The sequence below is a fragment of the Sphaerodactylus townsendi genome, linkage group LG01 (assembly GCF_021028975.2).
Source record: "Sphaerodactylus townsendi isolate TG3544 linkage group LG01, MPM_Stown_v2.3, whole genome shotgun sequence".
NCBI classification, from domain to species: Eukaryota; Metazoa; Chordata; class Lepidosauria; order Squamata; family Sphaerodactylidae; genus Sphaerodactylus; species Sphaerodactylus townsendi.
The window spans coordinates 133,842,552-133,867,652 of NC_059425.1; the positions used below are offsets into that span (position 1 = coordinate 133,842,552).

Here is a 25,101-nt window from a genome sequence, read left to right on the forward strand (position 1 = left end):
GCTCAGTTTTTTCGGCTTTTTCAGACTAACACGAGTACTTACTGAATCTTTTCCAGGAGGGTCATTGGGATTGCATTATTAGTGCAAAATGACCAAAAATCCCCCCACAACAAACCAACAACACAAAAACAAAACAGGTCTTTACTCCTGGAGTTTAAAATCTACATGTTTGTTTACTTATAGCTATTCCTCAATTGAAATTCATTTGTTTTGTTTGCCTACTTTAAAAATATGTATGTGAAAATTATGTAGTCTTTGTGCATTTTGCAAGTTTTTGCTTTTGAAAAGAGGATAGTTAGCTTGCTGAGTGTTGCACATCTATTTCACCACTCTAGGTGACTAAGGCTCATTCCGCACATGCAGAATAATGCACTTTCAAACTGCTTTCAGTGCTCTTTGAAGCTGTGCGGAATGGCAAAATCCACTTGCAAACAGTTGTGAAAGTGGTTTGAAAACGCATTATTTTGCGTGTGCGGAAGGGGCCTAAGTTACTGAGCCACTGAAGAATATACTCGTTCTTAAGATTAGAGAGCAAATGAGAGCATACAGTTACATTTTCTTGGCAGTAAGACTAATAGCATATTTAAAAAAAACAGTACTGGTGTTTATCTTTTCCCCCTATGTTGTTCTGTACATCAGCAGCATTGGCTGGCACCAGCTTCACAGAGTTTATTCAAATTTAATGAGTTTTCCTGTGAATCTACTGACAGAACTGAATCTTGAGTTGCAGTACCTATAAACAGAAGGTAGCCTTTCAAATCCTACACTTCAGAATATTTATGTCGTCATTTAATTGAACACTGGCTTATTGGGTTACTCCCATTTTTCTATAACAGGAAAAACGGAGGGTCTTCTTCTATCGGTTTCACTAATATATGCAGTGCTTCCAGCTCTGCAAACAAACAAAAAACAAAACTTGAGCAGGCGGAGAAGCCGCCGATCCTTTTCTGATTGACATACAAATAGCGAGCCGCTACATCAATCTGAAGTGAGGGCGCAATCTTAGACTACTGATCCCAGCATGCAACACGCGGATTCATGTTTAGAATTTGAAGGCTCTTTGACGAGTTGCGCGATGGGATTTGTAGTTTTGTCAGCCGGGGGGCGGTGAGTCGCGTCACAAGTTGGCGTCGCGGAAAAATGACGCATAACTGGGAAAACGAAAGTCCCTGATCGTTCCCACGTGTCGCGTTTATAGTCGCGGCTGGCAGTGGCTCGCTGGAGACGCACACTCCTCTTCCCGGCCCCTGGACGGACGGGAGCCCGTATCGAGCGGGGCGAAGGATGGAGAATCTGCGGCTCAGTCTGGCGACTCCGCTGCAATTGGTGGCACAGAGGAACGAGAGGACCAGCGGCGATCTCAGGAGGTTTCTCGCCAAACAGGTAAGGGGGCAACAATGGCAGCGCTCTCGACATTAGCTGTCGGAGGAGGGGAAATGATGGACGGGGAGTGAGGGAGGGACGCTGCTGGGTGACCGTCCCTGAGAGTTGCTGTCCATGTAACGCCCACTCGAGTTACACCACATGTTCTACCATCTCTGTTTCCTACTCGGCGGAGGGGGCGATTGGCTTGTTTGGAGTAAGGGGAGGGAGAAGCGGGCAAGCCGCATCTGGCCTTTGTTTCCTGGTGGCGTTGAGCAGTCGAAGAACAGGCTGGAGAGTGAAAAGCAATAGTATCCCTCCATTATCCTGCCAGCGCTTGAAAATACGCAGGAACAATGTTTGACGAGATCCTCCTGCCCCTCCCCCCTTGCCATGTAATTTCTGTCTCACTGTTTCTCACCTTTAACAGACTAGCAAAAGGATTGGGGATCAATTGTAGTGGTTTGTGGTTCGTCTGTTTGGGTGCAAGTTAAATATTTCAATAAAGTCACTTTGACTAGTGTGTAGTCTGTTTGTAGGATGCTCTTTTGTAAGCAGCAAGGGCAAGCTATCCTGTTTAATATGTCTCTAATACCTAGTATATTGTTTCAGAGAATAGCTTTGTTGGACAGGAGCAGCAGATTTGATTCCAGGTAGAATTTGGAAACCAACGCAATTTTCATGTCCAAGCTCCCTGAGAAAGGGAAACGGCTGTCGTCTGTTACTTCTCAGTATTTCTTCTATTATTGTCCTACCTTACTTTCAGTGTGGACTGTGTTCTTTTCCCCTCTGAACTGCAGCAACCTTGTGAAATAGGTTGGGCTGAGAGAAAATATTTAATTAATTAATTAATTAATTAATTAATTAATTTATAAACCGCCCTCCCCCAGAGTTGAAGATCACCAGTTGAAGATCACCAAGTAAAAGAATGGATTTGGTTTTAATTTTCCATGCTCCTAGTCTAGCACTCTAGCCACTATGCTGCACAGGCTCATAATTTATCTATAAATTTGTGTGTATGTACTGTAAAACCTCATCCAGTATCATTAACTTTTAAAGCTGTGAAAGGCAAGGGTATCTGAAATGTGTGTATTGTTATTGCTATTTTAATCCTGATGTACTGAGAGTAGTGGGATGGGGAAACTGTCATCCTGTACAGAGTAATACTCTTCTAAGTATGAAGCATCAGTTTTACTGAACACCAGTTTTACTGTGTGTATTTCTAATATTGTACATCAATTTTAGGGTTGCTTTTTTAAAGTCTGTAAAAATTCCACCTTCCAGTTCTTTGAGGTTTTCATTTTCTCCTTGAAAAGTATTTTTGCTGTTGGGAAATAGCTTTACAAAGTCTTAACAGCTTTTCATGTAAATCAAGAGTAGATAATTTTTCTTTTAGATATATCTTGTTGGAGAAAGTGGGTTCAGAGGTCATAGTTTATCCTTTCCTATTGGGCTAATTCATTAAGATTTTTATGGGGGACATGAAATAATAATTTGAATTCCAAGGTTCTACCCTCAATGGTTTATAGTTTTTTGTTGAATGAAGCTACTATTAGGACCTTATGAGTACATTTGCATTTCAAGGCATCAGTACAATCTGAGTGTGCCCTTGCGGTTGATAATACAAAAGCAGCCTTCTGCATGTGTTCTGTGACTTTCCTCACTGGGTACAGTCTGATTTGAGCTATTTCCTCAAATGTCAGATTCTCCATTTTCCTTAAATGCACAGAAACAAAACAACATCTTGGAGGGTAAGTAGTATGGGTTGATTAGAAAAAAATCTAACAAAATACTCCAAAATGAGAAGCTATCTTTCTCCAAAATAATTAATTGCCTCTGAAGGGTATCAGTATAAGAGAAGAAGGATGCCTTCAAGCTACTCAGCACATCACAGATATTGAGTCTGAAGTGAAGCGAACAGTAAAAAACATTCATTTTAAATTAAAGATACTCTCATAGTAAAGGTAGTGGTTGTTACAATTGTCCTATTCCTGCTAAACTGGTTCACACATCTAAATTCCTCTGAGCAGATCCAGCAGCCTTTTTTGTGCTCACATTTCCTTGAAATTCACATACCTGCATATGTAACCATGGGCAAGAATTTTTAGCAATATGAAACAATGATTAATATTGTGTGTGTGTTACATTCTGATTCAACTGTAAAACATTATGCAGGTAGCTTTTATTTAGTAATTCCAGATGGGTATCCATTTTAGTCTGTTGCTGTACCAACTTATTTTATTTCATCCTGTATTAGATTGTATGTTAATCCTGTTTTGCCCATTTGACAACAGCTGGGAGGAGCTCACTCTGAACTGATTACTGTTTTGGGTAGATCTTGTTTTAAACTGGCCTCTCTTTGTAACACCTCCCTCATTGTACATTCTTTTCTTGCGCATAAATTCTTATAGCTCTATGCTTCATGCATCTGGTGATATGATTCCTCTAGAATAAAATCTGTTAGGTTCCAAAGTACTCTAGATTCCTGTTTTATTTTACTTATCTGGAAATGTTTTCAACTATAGAATTGTTAAGAATTTTCTTTGCCCTGATCTAGATAGCTCAGGCTAGCCCGATCGTGTCAGATCTTAGAAGCTAAGCACTGTGGTCCAGCTTAATATTTGGTTGGGAGATGACCGAGGAAGTCCAGGGTCACGATGCAGAAGCAGGCTATGGCAAACCCTTTCTGAGCATCTCTTGCCTTGAAAACCCATAAGTCACCTGTAACTTGATGGCAACAAAGTCTTCAAATTGCTACCATATTCCTGTTTTATTTTGCTTATTTAGAAATGTAACCTTGTCTTGTCACAAAAATTCACAATTGCTTGAGTATTCTTTAATTTTTTTATACTATAAGAAGAGAAAAAGACAAATCACTACCCTGCAAAGGCCTGCAAGCTAACATTTATCTGTGTAATCTGAATGGTAGGCTACCTGGAAGTATAACTGAGCTCCAGTAAGCATGGATACTCTGACATTAACTTTGGACATTTATTAGATTCCAAGAAGTCTTAGAAAACAGCCCCAGAAACATTTCTAAAGTAGAGCCGTATCTTGTTTTAATGAAGTATACTTGAGATTTCCTCAGGCGGGAGACAAGGTCATGAATGTACCAGGAAGATAAGTATTCTGCAGACAAAAGGCAAGAATGAATGAACAGAAGTTCTTGGATTATATGCACAGTAAAAAACCCAATTCCTTCTTGTTCTTGCAGGCTGTTGGTAGAATACTTCTCTCATTCTTCCTACTAGTTTTTGTGATTTCTATCTTTCCACTGAGGTTTGTCACTTGTGTAGTTTGACCTACACAGCACGGAGGAGGGGATTTTTTAAAAAGTCTCTTTCTCTGTTTCTCCCCAGATCTGGAATCAGCAGGACCGTCAATGTATCCTCAGTGCCTTAGCACAGTTATTGCTGGACAAAGAATGCACTCTGCTGATCAGTCGCCAATTTCGTTCAATATTGCTGGATCTCTTGGAAAGGAATGCGGAAGTTATTAAAGCTAGTGGCCAGATCAGCTATGATCTTCATGAGAGGTTCTGCGTAGCAATGAGTAGACTTATTCATCATCCTGATGTGATGCCGTAAGTCATATGAAATCTGTGTGGTTATTGATAAGGTTGGAGTATGACTGGGTCAGGTCCATATGGTAGGGAAGACAGAACTTATTTATGTACAATAGGGCAAAACCATGCCTGCGGTCTAAGTGATGTTTTTATTAAGCATATATGCTTATGTTCATACATGTGACAAATTCAGTTTCTGTAGTCCTTTTGTTTGAGATAAAGAATTGTTGCCTGCCTGGCTTGTTGTGTTGTCTTTTAGCAAAGTGTATGTACTTCTGTGCCCTGTTGCTTTTCATTGATTTCTGCTTGATTGATTTGTGAGAGTGAGCTTGGAGTTTCCTTTTAAATGCCCCAATGATTCAGATACTGTCAGAATTGAACTGAAGTCTGTACCTGCTGTATGTTCATTTGAGTGTGAAACTTATTGCTGAATAAAAATACATACAGTAATACTGATGAAGCATAAGATTGGATCTTACCATTTAATTTTGTCACTTTGTGTGTGTTCTTCTGACGTATGGTGCCTTCTGTGGATGCAAAACATATTTCATCAGCACAAGAATGACTTGGTTGAAACTTTCCACCAAAGGTGTTTGTAGATGTTGATGGAACAAAATGATTAGGTTCTAGCACATTAGGTTCAGTTCAGGGAAGCGAAAGAAATGCCTGATACATCTTCATGTTCTTTGGCAACACAGGAAAAGATTTTGTGCTTAAGTGAAAGTTACTCATGGCCCAAGGGTGCAGCCCTAAGAATACATTTCTAGGAGTAAGACCTGTTGAATAAATAAAAATTACTACTTTTTAAAAACATTTTAACATGGAATTAAAATCAAACATAACAATAATTGTGAAGTTACATACTTCTGTATCATTCACTTTTACATCATCTTATGTTGTAAAATGGAAATTACTATTTTGTAAAATGTAGTCAGACTTACATTTTTCCATCTTTGCCAAGCTGGAGCATAGCTGAAGAAAATGGTGGCTGAAGCTCCCTCGGGGTCCCAGCCTCCTCAGCTGCACCCCACCTTCCTCAGCTGTGCCCCTTCCCCAACTCCTGGAGTTCAGTAGGGAGCACAGTAGGGCTGACCATGCCCCCAACCTCCACATGGAGCTGGGAATGAGGTCAGCCAGCCACATGGAGTTTGAGAGTAGGGAGGGGTCATCTGACATTGGCTTCAGGTGGCCCAGCCCCCTCTTTATGTATATTTAAGCAATTAATTATACACTTTTGGTATATTATTTGGCAAGACATTTAGGATCTAATATAAACTTAACTGTCAATATCTTTTGCATCTCACCATGAATCATAATCTTTTTTTTTGCTGTTTTGCATTAAAACTTTTATCTACTTTACCTATATCTTAGATGCTATGTACTACCTAAAAACATTTTATACAAATTTTCTCTTGAAAATCTGTAAATTTTATTTCTTTAGTCTAAAGACTTTCCCACTGTTCTGTAGTTATATCTTCCCCTCCAAGTTTTGCTTACACAAAATGGAAATTACTTATGAGTAGGCTGCTTTTAAATACTCACTTTTTCATTCAAGCTCTGTCATGGATATTATGTTCAAATTGATGGTATTTGTATACTGCATTTAATCCATGCACTGAATTCTTGGTTGATCATTCCTCCAGCTATTCGCCAGACCAAAATAACTTCATAGTTAAAGCTGTATCAGGTAACTTCACACTATTGTTTGGGTGCCAATGTACGGTGAGAAAAATGAGTAAAGTTTTTGTCAATGTAGTAGTAGAACTGGTTGAGATTTTCTCCTGCTTACCTTAGTACTATGATTTGGTACGATTAAATCATTTCACATATCATTTACTGTTCATAGAACATAACTTTTTCCACATTCAGGAAAAAAACCTTGAGTTATTTTATGGTTAACACATTTTGTGACTGTCTTCACATGAAAGGCCCTACTATTTTAGATTAAATGAGTATTTTTCACTTTTCTGGCTATACATACAGTTGCTTTCACTGCCTTTGCTTCTTGTAGATTTGCTCTGAGGTATTTTAAGGATACTTTTCCAGTGTTCCAAAGACTCTTTCTGGAAAGTTCAGATACAAACACAGTTCGGTATGGGCGCAGACGAATGAAGTTAAGAGATCTCATGGAAGCAGCTTACAAGTTCCTGAAAAAAGACCAGTCTGTATTCAGAGAGTTGTGGGACTGGAGTGTTTGTGTTCCATTACTGAGGAGTCATGATACTTTGGTCCGATGGTAAGTCCTAACTGTTTTTGTAAGTTAATAGAGTACTTTCAGTGGGTGGTTGTTGTTTTTTAAATAAAATTATTGTTCTATAGTTTTTAAAGTTTTTATTCCCCTCTAGTATTTATGCTTTTCTTCTGTTTCCTTTATATTCCCATACCTTTTGTGTCCCCAGTTATCTTTTACTAGTACATCTTGCTTTTATTTCTTTTTAGATACATATCTGTTTCAGTATATTTTAACCTTTAATATTTTAATATTTTATTTACCTTATGCTGGTCTGTGACCTTAATATTGATTTGACGTGAGGTAAATTATGTATATGTTGGATTGGAGAATGATTTGGCCAAGGTTGAGCAACAGTATGTACCATGATTTCCAAGCCTGAGATTATACTGGGTCTGTACACTCACAAGAAGAGCAGTTTCTGGTGACATTTTCAGGCTAAAACTTACCCCCTATCACTAGATATTGAGATCCAAACATCATCTCCAAAAACATAAGGAGCTTGTATCTTTTTACTAATAGCAGTCAAAATGTTAGTAAGCTTTTCTTGGGGAAAAAACAAACAAGCCCCCATAATCACAAGCAGGTATAATGACATCTGGGAAATTCTCAGAACTGACAGGATACTATATTTACCCATATCAGACTCATCAGTTCCTGGCTTTAATGGTTCATTTTTGTAGTCTCAGACTAAGACCAAAAACCTTTGTACCATGTCAGGAGAGTTAAAATGTATCATGATTACTTGCTGTTTTATTGAACTGTCAGTAATACTGTTCTTCTTTTACACTGAATCTTTTATCCCTAAAACTTGTATTTTCAACATATGATCAGTTGCCCTGTGATACAGTTAGGTATACAAACTCTCATGCATTGTTTGCTTTCTCATGCATTGTTTGCTTATTATCCCTATTATTCTTGTTCCTGTTATGTTGCTGCCAAAAATTATTAGGGGTTTGTTGTGTTTTTTTTAAAAAACTCATGTGTTTGCAAAGTCCTAGAAACAAATTAAAATCTGAAGATTTTGTATAAAATAATTTCATTTGCTGCCATGTTGAAATAGCGTAAAGCTGGCAAAAGCACTTATCTTTTTTTGCACAGCAGAGAAAAATGCAACAAAATAAAGTTTTTTGCAAAGCAAGGTACAAAAACCGGTCAGGTGAAGTTAATATAATAGCTAGGATACAGAGTGTAAAGTTCAAGCCTTCATGGATTTATAAATTTTATGCAGTGGTTGATTTAATGCACTTAGGCTGGAATAGCGCTTCACAGAATTATACTGCAAGTCATTTTTTTTCAGTTGGTATAGAGGAAGAGTTGACTAATCTTCCTTCAACGTGGCCCCTCCCTCCCCTCCCTTGCATGCCACCCTTCACTCCCTCCCCTCCCCGCTCCCTTCCCTTGCATGCCACCCTCCCCCTCCTTCCGCTAGGGTGGGTGGGCCATGTCCAGATGCCGGACCCCCTCCCTCTCCTCCCTTGCATGCCACCCTTCACTCCCTCCCCTCCCCGCTCCCTTCCCTTGCACACCAATAAAGAATTGGCTGTGAAATGAGGATATCTTGAATTTAGCAGAGAGGATTTCTTGAATGAGGGGCACAAACCCAGAGAATTTTATCCCAAGAATGGGAAAAGTTTGCAAACACACACGACTCAGAGGCAAAAAGATCTGTTAGAACATCTTTTGAAGTTTATTGAATTCAGCATTCATTCAACAAACTATGGAGCACTGGCATAAAGTACATGCAATCAGTTGTATAAGAGCCAGTAACATCAAAATAATCGAACCAAATAAAATCAAAGCATAAAACATATGCATGGTAGCATAGCTGTTGAATTCAAAAGCAAGCAATATATTCAAAAAGCTGTAGCTGGGATGAAGTGACATGATATAATGTCAGCAGCTACAGGCGGGAAAAAAGGTTAACTGATACAGTATTGAAAAGACAGTTATAGGAATGTTACACATCAGGTGATCTAGGCAAACCAATCAAGGATTAATTCCAATTAGCAAAGACAGTTGGTATGATTCATAATTCTCATCAGGTGCCGGATTCGAAGGTTTATTGAAGTTTCAACCATTAGGAAAACTTCATGCACCTGGGCCTTCAATTAACCGCTACTCGGTATCAGGTTGGAAGGGCTGGTGGAAAGCCAAAGATAGGCAATTATTTTGAGAACCACTTCATGAAAACTTACAACAAAATGACTTCAGTTAAGCTAATACAGGCACTTTCTCCACAGTTGGCCATTAGCGTTCTTTAGCATGATTCCCATGCAATGCTTGGGAATCTTTGGTCTTGTACAATGTTTTATTCTGTGTGGCTCCTCTCGCTTGCAAAATATTACTTGAACAAACTTTTCTTTTTATAGGTACACTGCCAGTTGTCTTGCTTTGGTTACATGTATGAGTTATGATCATCGATCGGCTTTCCTAAAGAAGATTTTTAATCTAGAAGAACTAATACATTTCAGACTTAAGTACGTATTTTTTTGGTTGTCATCTTTTTCATGTAGTTTTTTGGAAGGGAACTAAGTGCTAATTGTTTTGTTTTGCTCTCAATACTTCGTGTAGTTTAGTATGGCTGCCTCCACTAGTTCAAAAAGCAGTTTAATAATCTTGGTTATGGTTTTGACAGGTTGCTAGAAGAATCGCGGATGGAGAATGTGGAGTGTGCCCTTGTCTTGGCCAACTCAGACACATCCTTTTGGAACAAAGAGAAGGAACTGCAATATACTCAGGGAGAGATTGTTTCTGCTGATCTTTCTGCAAAGATAGTAGCGGTCTGTGGAGTTGTGCTACCTAAACAGAACTCTGTTCCTGGAGAAAATGTAAGCAAAACATTTATATGCAAATTACATTGCAACAATTGTCTTAGTTGTTGTCGGTATCCGACATTTTGAATTACCTAGAGGTATTTTCTTAATGCGAATTAGCAAGTAAAAGGATTCTGTGTGAAGGACCTTCTAGTGCAGAGGTCTGCAACCTGTGGCTCTCCAGATGTTCATGGACTACAATTCCCATCAGCCCCTGCCAGTATGGTCAATTGGCCATACTGCTCTAGTGAGAGAACCTTGGGAATGGAGGCAAGAGCTTGATAAGAATATACAGAATTATGGAATCGTATGCAGCCATCAAAATTTGGTTAGTTTGAGGTTCAGTAGAGGGGTTGATGTGCTTCTGCTAGCTTACTCTTCCTGTATCAGTTGCATAGTACATGTGAGAGTGGAGACTCCAACCTGCATCCACTGTGATCTTGTACTGGCAACATAAATGGTGGTTGGACAGTATAGTGTATATGAGTCTGATATCCCAGTGTTTAGTGGCAATAACACTTCCTGTTTTGGGGAGAAGTACTGGGGAAGAAAAAAAGTACCTTGTTGTAAAGGATTCCCAAGGAGCCAGAAGCTTGATTTTGAGTTGAGAAGTAGGTAGTAACGTGCAAGTTCATAAACTATATGGAATTCCGTTGCCCTAAGATCTAGCAGAGGTGACCCTGCTTGTAAAAACAGCTTGCTACCCATAGACCAGGGGTCCCCAAACTACGGCCCGGGGGCCAAATGTGGCCCCCTGAAGGCATTTATCTGGCCCGCCAGGCATGGCGGCGATGGCTCCATTCATGTGCAGCGGGGGCTCGAGGGAGAGGAGGAACCGGCCCCAATGGCTGTTGATTGCAATTACATGATGGCACCCCCAAATCTCCATGAATTTTCTGACCCAGAGTTGGAAACCTTACATGTGGCAAACGCTTGTTCAGCCTCTTCCCTCTCAGCTACTCCATGTATTAAGCTCTCCAGGCTTTCTGTTCCGCCTCACTCCCATTGGCATCAGCCAGGCTGGCGAATCGCTCGCTGGCTGCTAGGGAGGAAAGAACCCAGGAAGATACCTGATCCTGGGTTAGATGGAATGCTTCATTGGGAAAGTTCTGCCTTTTTTTTTTTAACAGAGGAAGGTATTCCACAGCCTCCCCAACAATATTTGGAGCCCACCCTGTACTTGACATACTTTGGTCACTGTTCTAAAAATAGACCATGACAGAAAGGCTGAAAGGTGAAATCACACATTTTACAATCATTTGTGCATAGGAATTTGTTCATAGTTTTTTTTAGTCTAGCTCTCCAACAGTCTGAGGGACAGTGAACTGGCCCCCTGTTTAAAAAGTTTGGGGACCCCTGCCATAGACCTTTAGCATGCCTGCTTCAAACATCCTGTTTCTGTTAAGCATTCAAGTCCAGTTGATACAGTTGGTTTCTCTATCTCAGCAGGAGAGTATCTTGAATGGGTTTGTGTTGGTTGAGTCCACTTGTACAAATCTTCAAAAGCTTACGATGGCTGTAGCTTCACAGAATGCAGTGTTACTCGAAGGGCCAGTGGGATGTGGCAAAACATCTTTAGTTGACTACTTGGCAGCAGTTACGGGAAGATTGAAGCCACCTCATGTTCTGAAACTTCAACTAGGAGATCAAACTGACAGCAAGGTAAAATGTAACCAACATATGAAAATATTACAAGTTTTTTATAAACTTGGAAAGGTCAGACGCCTATACTTATCTTGTATGTTGCTGCAATTAAATAAGTTTATCAGAATAACTTTTCATGTTAAAATCTATTAAAGTGATTATTCAGAATGCAGAACTAATGTGAGAGTTTTGTTTAATATATTTTATCACTAGTGATGCAGAAGAATGTTTTTTGAAAAAAAACCCATGAGCATAATCAGCAATAAAAGTCCAGACCATATTATAAAGTACACAGTATCTATATGAGAAGCAGAATAACTTATAGCAGGAAAAGCCCATTATCTTAATGATCAGAACCATGTAAGGTATTGATAAAAATTATAAAGCAATATGTGGGCAATAAAATAGAGTAAAACTATAAAATGGCCAAGTAATCACTAAAATTGGGAGACAGCTCCGATGAAAACCTGGACACTTAAAAATGTCCTAACTTGGCTGCTAAAAACTAGAAGGCACAAACTTCCAGGTAGAGATTAGGCCACAAAGGGGTGTAATTGCTGTAAATGGACTAGATGTGGTTGCTACCACCTTATGTGAAGAATTTACATAAGAAAACCAATTTCCTAGTGTATACATGTAGATCATGTGTTAGATCCAAGGATTTCAAGCAGTGTATCTACTTCCATGGTTGATCTGCCAACTTTCCCTTTCCATTGTAGCCTCCTAAGATTCTTGAAAAAATACTTTTGAAAATCAGGGGTCGCCAAAAACAGAGGCTTATTCCGCACATGCAGAATAATGCACTTTTAAAGTGCTTTCACTGCTCTTTGAAGCTGTGCGGAATAGCAAAATCCACTTGCAAACAGTTGTGAAAGTGGTTTGAAAACACATTATTTTGCGTGTGCGGAAGGGGCCACAGTAGGACACACAGTAGCAAGGTATGGTAGAAAGGAGGAATTAGTGACACTTCACCTCCGTCTTGTACAACCAGTGTGCCCCTCTGCCTGCCCAATATAAATTTGGCTCCATCATGGTATATCTGTAGGGAGATTTATAAACCACTTAGCATTTTTTGCTTTTTTAAAGTAAAATTTGTACATAATAAAGCCTTTCAGCCTTAAATGGTTGTTGCTTGTCTAAGTAGATTGGGATCTCTGCTTTTCAAATTAAACGTTATACTGATATTTGTTTCCCTCTGTATAGTGTCAATTATTTTTTCAGTGTATGTATAAAATGCATATTCCTGAGCAAAGACTGTTCCAAAGCTAAGAAATACTGTAGAATCAAATCCAAAGATTCTCTGCAAGTAGAAGGGAGAGGAAAAACTTTCCCACAGTCTTCGTGCACTTTAAATCCCCACCCTGAAAGTCCCCATCTCTCAAGATCAGCATTTTGAGGAGCTCTGTGGGATACAGTAGAACAAAGAGATAGACAAATATTGTTTTGTGATCCTTGGATGCAACCCAAATTAACTACGAGATATCAAACAGAAGAAAAACTAGAAATTGTTGTATTTCAGAAACCTTTGTGATTGCCTTTTATTTGTGCTGACACATGTAATGAATTCTTTAACATGTTAGCTTTTATTTTTTTTATAGATCTTACTGGGCATGTACCGTTGTACAGATGTACCAGGTGAATTTGTGTGGCAGCCAGGGATCCTGACCCAAGCAGTCAGCGGAGGGCATTGGATACTCCTGGAAGATATTGACTATGCTCCTCTGGATGTGGTTTGTAGTTCTGTTTCCTAGAGGTGCATTCTAAAATATGGCATAATCAGTTTCTCTCTTAGTATATGATACTGTGTTGAAAGATCAGAATTCATAATTGCAAAGGAAGAAAGAATATTGTTGAAGACTTTCATAGCCAGGATTAACTTGGTTGTTGTGGGTTTTCTGGGCTGTGTGGATGTGGTCCTAATTTCCACAATTGATCTTGGCCATCTTTCCTTTCCCATTGCAGCCCCCTACATCCCCTGAAAAACCACTTTTGAAAATCAGGAGTCCTCAGAAGCAGAGTAGATGCAGAGCAGCAGGGTATAGCAGAGAGGAGGAATTAGTGAAACTTCCTCTCCCCGTGTACAACTAATGTGCCCTTCTGCCTGCCCAATATAAATCTGGACCTGTGCCACAGAGAGAAACACCTCTTAACATGATGTGCCTCTGAAGATACCAGCCATAGATATGGGCAAAACGTTAGGGGCAAAAGCTGTCAGACTGCAGCCACACAGCCCAGAAAACCTGCAACTGTCAAAAGAAAGAGTAGCTTACTGAACAGAGATGTTCACAAACAGTAGCCATTGTGAATCATGATTTTAGCAATACAATTTTTTTTCTATAGTATTCAGGTTCTTTTATAAAGTATTGCTTGAGAAAACCCTACAGTACAACCGTCCAGTCCGTTCTACAGATTATAACCAGTTCTGGTTTTTTGCTATGAAAAGTGATCTGTCACTTTTTTCACTTTGTACTATACAGTAAATTAAAAATTTTATTATAACTCTAGGGAGAGCCTTACTAAACTAGTGATATTTAACATCAGTCCATGCTTGGGATAAGGAAGAAGGTTTCCCGTATATACTCGTGTATAAGTCGAGTTTTTCAGCCTTTTTTTTTTTTTGGCTGAAAAATGCCCCCCTCGACTTATACATGGGTTCCACTTACAGGCCTTCTTCTCTGCCGCCCCCCTTTCAGCCGCTTTCTGTGCCTAGTTTTCTGCTTCGCTCTCTCCTGCCGGCTGGCGGGCCCCCTCACTAACTGAACCTTTCTTTCCTTTCCCTGCAGGCTCTGAGGCTTCGTTTCAGAGAAGCTGCCTCTCGGGGCAGCCTGTTTCTATGGTTTTCTTAAAAGGGCAATGCTCCAAAGATTGCTTAAGCATTGCCCTTTTAAGAAAACCATAGAGACAGGCTGCCCCAAGAGGCAGCTTCTCTGAAACAAAGCCTCAGAGCCTGGGGAGAAAGGAAAGAAAGGGTCAGTTAGTGAGGGGGACGAGCCACTGTGTTCTCTGCTTCGCTTTCTCCTGCCTTCTTCTCTGCCAACTCTCCTCTTCCTTTTCCTCCACCACCTCCCTAGCTTCTTCCCTCTCCCCAGACCGCTGGCCTCACTCCTCCTTAAAAAGCCTCCCAAAGGCTTCTGGGGTGCTCCTTTGCTCCAACTGCCGCTCCTTTGCTGGCTCAGTGCCCCACCTCCCCATGGACCTTTCCCACCCTCAACTTATACTTGAGTCAGTGAGGTTTTCCAGTTCTTTAAGGTAAAATTAGGTGCCTCGACTTATATGCGGGTCGACTTATACGTGAGTATATACAGTATATTGTCTGGCCATGTTAGATCTTTAGATTTGTAAGTACTGATGGTGATGTGGTACTCTCTGATTTTTTTTTCTTGCTTAGATCTCTGTATTGATTCCTCTTTTGGAAAATGGAGAACTATTGATTCCTGGGCAGAGTGACTGTATAAAAGTGGCTCCCGGATTCCAACTTTTTGCAACAAGAAGGTAGATAATAGTCTTGTTAGAGTTAAATGAAGCCCACCACTGTATCTGGATATGACCAAACTGCAGATGCATTAAAATAGATACGGAAAATTTCAGTAATATGAATGCATCAGTATGTAAACACTTTGCTTATATAAAGACACATGCAAAACAAAATATCTGGAGCATTTTAACTTACTATAATTAATCAGTTGGCACTGTTCATTATTGAATAAAGGTCTCGTTTAAATTAAATAAACATTTTTTAGTCAGGGAATGGTTGACTGTGATAAAAAGTTTATTGTGCTAGTGACTTTTGGGGACTTTGGTTCCCTTGGCTGTGCAGACAAAGTGGTCCCTAGAACCCCTGCTAGACTGTCCTTGGCGAGGATTGACCTGTTCTATGCTATAACAATTCTAATTCTTCAACACTATTAAAAAACAACTTGTGAATGGGTTAATTTAGAGTCTTCAGCTGTAGTAGCGGTTGGTACAGACAACAGAACAGCCATGCTGCTCTTCTAGACAAGTACTGGACGAAGATTCGGCTGGATAACATGCCTAAGGCTGAACTCAAAGAGGTATGGGCTGGGGGAGGGGAGAGATGATGATGATGAAGAAGAAGAGTTTGGATTTATATCCCCCCTTTCTCTCCTGCAGGAGACTCAAATGGACTTACAATCTCCTTGCCCTTCCCCCCTCACAACAAACACCCTGTGAGGTGGGTGGGGCTGAGAGAGCTCCGAGAAGCTGTGACTAGCCCAAGGTCACCCAGCTGGCATGTGTGGGAGTGTACAGGCTAATCTGAATTCCCCAGATAAGCCTCCACAGCTCAGGCAGCAGAGCGGGGAATCAAACCCGGTTCCTCCAGATTAGATACACGAGCTCTTAACCTCCTACGCCACTGCTAATCACATGAATATGTGGAAGCTTCTTTGCAACCCTTTTATTTGAAACTAAAAAGAAACGTGTTTGCTACTGTAATTTTTGTAGCGTAAACATTGAAAATGTGACCTCTGGCAAATGTTTTTTTTAAAACTCTTTTTAAAAAGCCAAGTTCAGTGCCTTGACCTCTCATGATGTTTCATATCAACGCCCAAGATTATTTAACTAGTAGAGAAAGCTGCCTGCAATGTTGGGCTTTCTGCAGTGTTCATAAAAATGATGGTTGTGTTGCAGAAGGAACTTAAGGGAACTGTGTGCATACCTCATGCATTCCTTCAAGTGACTTGTGAAGTGGCAAGCCAGTGAGCTTTGGAAACTGCCACAGATATGTTTTCCAAACTAGCTCCGATGACATGAGCAGCTCAAGTGGTCTGGATGATAAAAGTGGAGAAAAGCAGTGTTTTCTAAAATCCAGAGCCCTGGGCAGCCAGGGGCAGCACTGCTGTGGCATCGCCCTGCCACCTCCAGAGGGCTTTTCAGTGGCCCAGGGATGCAAAAACCAAAAACCCTCTCCCTGCCACTGAAAAGCCTTCCACTGGACTCAGTGGGCTTGCGCCACCTAAAAAGATGGCGTATGTTCAAGCCCTAGGCACCAGCATCCTGGGAGGCAAAACCAGGGTGGGAGCTGACAGACATTGGCTCCACCCCCAGCTATTTCTCTGAAATGCCCCTGTCACACTGGCAGAGCAGCTGTCCACCTTCCAGCACATTTGCCCCTCCACCAAAGTAAGTGCTCTGAGGAGGGCAAATCTGCTTGCATAGGGCCCTGCTGTCTCCACAACTCCCTTTGCCCCCTCCTGCTGGATTGACTTTGCTGACCCATACTCAAAGGCTGAATGTGAAATTATCTGAAGTTGCCTTCCAGCTGCTTAGCGTAGATTTTGAGAAAGGCTTAAGTACTGAAATTTCTAGTTATCGAATGTAGCTCTGTGTAAACAATAGAAACAGTTCTTAAACAGTTATATGATGTGACACCCAATACTGTTACATAGGTCTAAATTGGACATTTGAATTAGCAGGGTAACAACTGCTTATTCTGCCCCTTGGAAATGCCACTCCACGTCCAGAGTCATCAGTTGTAAGCATTTAGTTGTTAAGTTTGTGCTTGTGTCTATAAGATTTTTTTCAAGTAGCTGCTGTTCAAACATCCCATATACTATACTGCTGTTGAAACATTCCATATACTATCAAACTATCCATATTTGACATCCCATATACTATCAGTTGCTACATAAGTTTACATTTTTTCTGTGTTTAGGTGCTAGTAAAATGTGTTAGCCCTCTGTATTCATCTGGCTCTTCTGGTGGGTGAGTGAGGTCCTGCATGATACCTCCATGTAACTAAAAAGACTTAAACAACTTAGCCAGTTGAGCTCAGTTCTACTGAAAGTAATAATTTGCTTCATAGTAGGTTTAAGATTGTAATCTGAATGTCTTATTGGAGCAAAAATCATGGACAGTATCTTTATTGGAGCATTAGTAAACATGTAGCTGAAATATCATTCTTCCCTTTCACAGATTCTTCAAAAGAATTATCCTAAACTTTCCACTGTAAAAGAACACCTATTAGACATCTACATTAGACTTACTGGCAACAGACATCAATCTGAAAATAATATTTCAGAATATGAGAACATAACAGAAGATTCAACTCACATCTTGCCAGAAACCAAAAAGCCAAGTTTAGAGGGCAGAGAGTTATCTCTGAGGTATTGTAGTATATAATTAAACTGATTTATATTTTGGCTTGGGAAACAAATTATCGATGGACAGCTGCTCCCTAAAACTTTGGAGGCCATTTGCTCTTGGCCTTAACTGAAATTCCTATTGAGAAAGCATTAATTGAATTAAGATATGGGGAGTTGGCATTCAGTTGGCATGGGGAGTTGGCATGGGGAGATATGGGGAGTTGGCAGCAAATGAAGAGAGCACTTCGCAGTGTGTAGGGGTGTGTGTGGGGGGTATTAAATGGGAACACAGCTGTTCAGCTGCTTCACAGAATTTCTCATCTTATCTTAGGGACCTGCTGAATTGGTGCAACAGGGTTGCTTACAGCTTTGAAGGCACTTCTACTGCACTGAATATTTTTCATGAGGTACGTGCTGCTCTTTGTTTCAAATGATATCAACATTTTCCTTATGGGAAAGATTTTAGGTTCATTTAAAAAATGGGCTGGTTCAGTGATTTAAAGGCTCTCAGATCTGGCAGAACTTGGAGAGCCCTGTCCAGCTGAGAGTTTCTGCTTCCATGTGGTCATGCACGTGCATGTGTGAGGAAGTGGCAGTTGTTGCTGGAGTTGTGTTAAGCCAGATATACCTTTCGAAAGAGAGTTTTTTACCACTACTAGTGCCTGGTGAAGGCCATGGGGTTAGGGAATTCAGCAATGTGCTTTAACTGTATTACTGGTGAAAAGTAAAATCTTCATTTTAAAAAACCCAATCAATTGGAAATTATTCATTTTTCTTCTTTCCCTCTTCCCCTGGACAGGCATTGGACTGTTTCACAGCTATGCTGTCTAAGCACAGCAGTAGAATGAAGATTGCAGAAACCATTGGGAGCCAATTGAATATTTCCAAGCATCAGGTACATTGGAGTTTGTCGCTCACCTGAACAGATATTTGTAGTGTCCCATTACAGATAGGGAAAATACTCAGATGAAATAGTTTTGTAGTGTTCACTCTTGCCTTTTCCTGAGGAATTTCAGTCAACAGGATTCTTCAATTTATTTTCTGTGTATCTGTAGTTTTGAAAAAGCTAGGATTTAAAGAACTATCCATCTAATTTCGTGCTTACACATTGACACTGAATATGTATTTCTCGAACATCAACTTTCTGTGCTGCATGACTCCTGAAGCTGAGAGTGATTGAAATAGCAATTAGTGATACGAGGAGATTGTTCAAAGTCCAACATTCCATTGAAGCTTACACTGTCCTAGAGTAACCTTTTGATTCCTGGGCAGTGCATCTTAATATGGTACAAGACTACATTCCTAATAAGGTGTCACATTGATTTCCCATGGAACCAAAATGATGCTTAAAATTTTACAGCAAAGACTCATTAATAACTAGAAATGACAAATGTTCAAGCTGAATTCAGAAAATTAACAAGTACTGGAGACGATTTTGCAAATTTGCAATGGTTACTGGAGCATACAGAGCAAATTTGCAGTGGTTACTAGAGCAATCAGAAAATTTCAGTAGAAAATCAACTTGTGTTCATAGATTACACAACTTTGTGTGGATCATGAAAAGCTATAGATTGTACTAAAAGAAAAGGGTTTACCATAACATCTGTTGATTCTATTGGTTGTTCGATTTTATTACTATATTGCTGTATATTTTAGCCAGTGTTGGATATTTTAATTTATTATGTATACTCATAATGTTTTGAGATCAGGGTTTATGTGTTTGTAATAACCTGCAGCTACATACAAATAAATTAATTCATTCACAACATCTAATTGTTTTGATGTTCAACTGTTATCGGGACATGAAACTACTGTTAGGGCTGAATATGGAGAAACGGAATGGTTTCCAGTTGGCAAAGATGTCAGGCCACAGATGCATACTATCTCCTTATTTGTTCCATATACATGCACAACATATCACAAAGAAAGCTGGACTAGATTTAAATTGACTAACTACTTGAAATATGCAGTTGACACCACATTACTGGCAGAAAGTAGTGAAAATTTGAAAAGACTGCTGGTGAAAGTTAAAGAAGAAAGTGCCAAAGCAGGATTACAATTGAACATCAAGAATACAAAAATAATGACTATTGAGGGAATTAACACATTTTAAAGATTGACAATGAAGAAATTGAAGATTTTCCAGTCCTTGACTATCAACCAAGAAGAATAGTGAGACTGGCAAGAGCAGCCATGAAAGAACTTGAAAAAGTCCTTAAAGTGTATAGAAGTGTTACTGAAGAGCAAGAACAAAGAAATTTCAATCATGGTATTCCCCATTACTACATATGGACATGAAACCTGACAGGGAAAAAATTGATTAATTTGAAATGGGTTTTGGAGGAGAGTTTTACAGAAAACATGGACTGATAAAAAGACCAGTAAGTGGGTTCTAGATCAAATTAAGCCTGACTCTTCCTAGAAGCTAAAATTATTTAACTGGCTATCATACTTTGGTCACATCATATGAAGACACTGGAAAAGGCAATAATGCTAGGAAAAATTGAAGGCAGTAGGAAAAGAATACTTAACATGAGATAAATTGACTCAAAGTAGAGAGCCAGTGCCTTCAGTTTGCACGATGTGAATAACAATACAGCTTTTTGAGGGTCACTAATTCACAGAGATGCTATAAGTCAGAAGTGTCTTGACGACATTTAACAGCAGAGTTCATTGTGTATGCATTCTTTCTACAGGCTGAATACTACTGTCAACTTTACAAACCAGAAATCATAATTGGGGAAGAAGAAGTCACAGTGGGAAGAGTCAAGCTGTTAAGGAACCAAACCCATACCCTACTTATGAAAAGGTATTTGATGGCTTTAGTCTTTCCAACTTTGTTGTATAAAATGCTACGGTAACAATTTTACCAATTGTAATTAATTGTTCTAGAAACCTCATGGAGGAGAATGCAGATGTATAGAATTAGCAATGCTTTAAGACACTACAGACTTGAAACTTAAGCAGTGTTATAGAAGATTTTGTTTTTTCATGCGTTGACAGGGAAAAGCAGATCTTTGCACCCACACGTCCATCTTCAGTATTAATTGAGCAACTTGCTGTATGTGTAGACAAAGGAGAACCTGTGCTGTTGGTCAGTGAGACAGGGACAGGCAAAACAGCTGCTGTACAGTACCTGGCCCATATTACAGGTAAAGTGCAACATGAACCTGGGAATTTCTGTCGAGGCTCTAGCGTCATTTGCAAGGTAACTTACTGTGTTTCTGTTTTGGTACATGTTTCAAGGACACCACCTGAGGGTTATCAATATGAATCAGCAGAGTGATACTGCAGATCTGCTAGGGGGGTGAGTGGTTAATAATTGCTTAAAATTGCTCTTGTCAGTTTCTGGAATAAGAATCACATAATTGTGAGCGCAGTTTCTATTAGTATGCCACATTTGATTCGCTGTCGTGCTAATATTGTTAAAAACTGTCATATTGTTTGTGCAGCCTATTTTTCATAATGGTTTAGTACAGTTACGTGCAATGTGTCAGATTCCCCGTTCAGACAGTAATTTACTTGATTGGTTCAAGGCTTTTTATTGAAGACATGTCAGGAACATAGAAAGAGAGTTCTGGCGACTAGCGCGCCAGACTCTTGATAATATGAGTGTAAGATCCCCACCCCCACATGAGAATCAAACAGTTCATCTTGTCTGGCCTGGAGTCTCTTCCCAGCCTCAGAACTCCAAGGACACAGCCAGAAGTGATAACATTGTACCTGCATAAGTGAAAGCAAACCCCCCCCCCCCCCCAACAGCCCCATCATGACACAGTGCTTCTGATTGTATTATTGCTGGAGGCAAACAAAACCCAAATCAAAGCATCTTTGAAAAGGATTTTGTTGTAGTGCTCATGTATAACTGAGGATTTAATGACAATTATGTATTTAAAAACTATTAAACGACCACTTCACTTTTATATAGCTGCTAAGTTCTTTAGTTGAATAGTGATGCCACTTCTCTTTTAAAAACTGTAGTGGATGTATAAAATAGATTGTAAATGAATGCATGCTATTTTAGTATTTGACTGATTTCAAAAAACCTCAATATTTCCATGATGTGTGTCTGCAACATAATGTTGAAGGCTTCAATTCTTGTTTTCTGTTTTTGCCCTCTTTATAGCTATAAACCAGTGGATAACAAAGTGATTTGGATGCCCTTGCGACAGTCTTTTGAGGAACTTTTTGCTCAGACATTTTCCAGAAAACAAAATCAGACTTTTTTGGGGCACATCCAGACATGTTATAGTCAGAAACGGTGGCATGATCTTTGCAAACTCATGCAGCATATTCATAAATCAGCTGTCAATAAAGAAGCAAAAGAAAACGGTAAGGATCTACCTATCTATAAAATACTGGATTCTTTTTGTGCTGCACCTGAAAAGTGCAGTTCAGCTGATGCTGGGCACTTTTAAGCTGCTTGATTTCAGTGTCAGATTTCAGGAGGTCTTGATTTTTTGCCCTGAAATTTAGAAGAGCTAAATTTGGCTGAATTGCCTTCAGTATGACCTGTTTGTAAGAAACTAAGGTGTGATTCTTTTGAATTGTAAAAGTGGAGAATGCAGGAAAAAAAATGAAGCAACTTCTCTGAATTGTTTTTGATGCTGTACGTCAGTGATTGATAAATGGTTTGAAAATTCCCTTGATACTTGGATGCTTGCAGGGAGGCAGCTTGGGTGTTATCTTGTCCAACATTTTTGAAATCCTGGAGCAAGCCCTGTGCTCCGGTGATAGGATTTCCATACAGCAGGAGTAGGCAGCCATTTTTGCCTGAGTGCTGAGTGAAGCACTATGTCTATCTGTTAAGACCCTGAGAAACAACTGTCAAGAGGTGTAGGGTAGTGCTGGCCATAGAGGCAGCAATCCCGGTGTGCGTGGGGATGGTGGGGGCAGCAGCACAGCTCAGAAACTCCCATGCCTGCTTCTCAGCCTGAGCACACTGAGCAGCAGTGCGGCATGCCTATGTGTTGAAGCTGATGGTACTTACTGGGGGATAAAGCCAGGAGTAGTTTGAGCCAATGAGATCAGCTCTTCAGGTACAAAAGCAAGTCCTGGAACTATGCTGTGGCCTAAAGTGACTTTACTACACCCCAACTTTTGTTGGTATACCAAACAAAATCTGCCGTTCAGCATTTGACACGCGTGCCTTGTGTTATCTACAACTATTGTCCCTGTCACTTTTAGACTAGTGCTAATTTGATTTCTTCCATGATTTAGATAATTTTATTATTGATGTTGAGCCTGTGATTTGCACAATAACTTTCACAATTGCTACTGTTTGAACTTGTTTTGGCCTAATGCCAAATCATTGCTTGTGGATTTGTGCGGCTCAGAATTTTTCTTCATTATATTAACTATAACTTTACTTGGTTTTTGTAGGTTCTCCATTAAAGGAAAAGTGGGAAGCATTTGGGATTCGATTGAACCATGCTCAACAGCAAATGAAGATGACGGAAAATTCTCTGCTCTTTGCATTTGTAGAGGTAGAGATTTCTCTCTTATTGCTTCATTTTTCCTGTGTAATGGGAAAACTTTATTAGATAACAATGAAACTGCATTTTGTCTACGCTAATAGTGCATAGTCGTAGTTTATTTATCTGGAATGGGGATTGGGGAGGACAGAAGGAATTGATTTTATATCTTTTTTTAAACAAAACCTTTGTAATTTAAAAAAATTCCAGTTGTGTAGGAAAATAGAGAAAATAATTTCACATAGGAAAGTGGGCCAATAAAGGGTTAACTCTTTGGTTGCCAAAAATAGCAGAGTTGGTGCTCCTTTGGGGAAAAAAAATCCCAACCAGTTTGATCTTTCTATTATTCAGGGTAGACATAGCTTTAAAAACTTGCTCTATTTTGTGGGTTGCATCAGAAGTTTCAATCTTTTATGTAGCCATGCATTTTGTTTTGTTTTAGGGCATTCTGGCAGAAGCTGTGAAGAAAGGAGAATGGATTCTACTGGATGAGATTAACTTGGCTTCAGCAGAGACTTTAGAATGCCTAAGTGGTTTGCTTGAAGGGCTCTCTGGTTCATTGGTATTGCTGGACAGAGGAGACACAGGTATCGTTGTTCTCTAGCAAGGATATTTTTGAAGTGCCTCTTCTCAAAAGTACTTCAACAAAACGATTGGGGGTAATCTTTCTGAGTCAAAGTATGATGAAATAAACTTTGACTTCCAAAACTCATATCATCAAAACATTTGTTGGTCTTTCAAGTGCTGTTGGATTTGAGCTTTGTTTCTAAAAACCCAGAAACTTTGTTTGTTTTTAATACACAGGTAACTGGTCTGTTGGGTTTTTTAGAACTCAAATATGAAATGTAAGATTTTTGGTGACATAGCTTTGAATATCACTGAGGAAGGTTGTCCTCAGATGACCATAACATCCCTACTGCTTCCAGATGTTACATTATACTTTTTATGCATTCTGAAACATAAAGGTGTGTTACTATGGATATATGGATCACTCAAGGTTTTATTTTTGGTGCATAGCGGTGAAAGTTTACACATCTGGTTTTATAAAGTGAAACAAGTAGTTTAAAAAAACTGCGTATTGTTGTTATGCAAGGAGTTATGTTTCTGTCAGCAGTCATTATTGACCTAATTTCTGAGCATATTTCCTTCCACTTCATGCATCATATTTCTGAAGAGCATGGTGATTTTTAGTTGGGAAGTTTTGTTAGGAATATAATTATATTACTCCCAAACTCAGCCATTTGTCTCTTCATTGATTTAAAGTATCAGACATTGGTTCAGAGCCTCATCTCTGACATGGTTCGTCCAGTTGTCCAGTTTGTACAAATATGTGTTTTCTGTATTTTTAATGTGGCCATCTTGTCAGCCTGCATTGCTGTCCTTGTTACAGTGAGGCTTGGATTCAGAACTCCCAATTCTCCGTTCCTAGTCTGTCTCTTTCAGTTTGTCCTACCTAATAGGTTTATTATATTGGAATGAATAAAAACATTGGATTTACTGTGAAGTGTTCTTCTCATCATTGGATTGGAAGGTATTGATAGTATTTTGCCTGAGGAATGAGGAGGAGGCATAAACCAATATTAAGGATGCCTCCTGTTGTGATAGGGAAAGGAACCTAGGTGAAGCTGGAAAAAGTTTTTATAAAAAGGTTCATTGTAAAAAAGAGAAAGAAAAGGGAAAGGGAATGGTTGGATTAACAAGGGAACGGAAAAAAGGCACCATTGCCTCCTTCCTACCATAACACCTTCCTCCACTCATGGCGAACACTATGGCTGATTTCGCCTGGGCCAAAAAAAGCAGTGTGAAACAGGTGTGAAAATGGTGTGAAAGAGTTTATACTGTTTTCACACCATTTTCACACTGCTGTTTTTGGCCCAGGCGGAATCAGCATATGCTACCCCGTGAT

The 25,101-nt window shown here is 39.6% G+C and overlaps 1 protein-coding gene across 3 annotated transcripts in view; it reads left to right on the forward strand.

Annotated features, from left to right (window-relative positions):
- Positions 1-1,168: 1,168 nt before the first annotated feature.
- Positions 1,169-25,101, forward strand: part of MDN1 (midasin AAA ATPase 1) — a 121,540-nt gene continuing 97,607 nt past the window's right edge. For 2 of the 3 annotated variants that reach the window (XM_048494388.1, XM_048494373.1), the window contains exons 1-18: positions 1,169-1,383; positions 4,722-4,945; positions 6,939-7,163; positions 9,530-9,637; positions 9,796-9,988; positions 11,420-11,635; positions 13,216-13,347; positions 15,006-15,109; positions 15,555-15,669; positions 17,552-17,742; positions 18,053-18,128; positions 18,521-18,616; positions 20,418-20,530; positions 20,725-20,873; positions 20,968-21,028; positions 21,848-22,053; positions 23,104-23,207; positions 23,638-23,782. In XM_048494388.1, coding sequence (XP_048350345.1) covers positions 1,285-1,383; positions 4,722-4,945; positions 6,939-7,163; positions 9,530-9,637; positions 9,796-9,988; positions 11,420-11,635; positions 13,216-13,347; positions 15,006-15,109; positions 15,555-15,669; positions 17,552-17,742; positions 18,053-18,128; positions 18,521-18,616; positions 20,418-20,530; positions 20,725-20,873; positions 20,968-21,028; positions 21,848-22,053; positions 23,104-23,207; positions 23,638-23,782 — 2,557 coding nt within the window. In that variant the 5' untranslated portion in view covers positions 1,169-1,284. The remainder of the gene's footprint in view (positions 1,384-4,721; positions 4,946-6,938; positions 7,164-9,529; positions 9,638-9,795; positions 9,989-11,419; positions 11,636-13,215; positions 13,348-15,005; positions 15,110-15,554; positions 15,670-17,551; positions 17,743-18,052; positions 18,129-18,520; positions 18,617-20,417; positions 20,531-20,724; positions 20,874-20,967; positions 21,029-21,847; positions 22,054-23,103; positions 23,208-23,637; positions 23,783-25,101) is intronic. The other variant, XM_048494380.1, reaches the window with a different exon arrangement.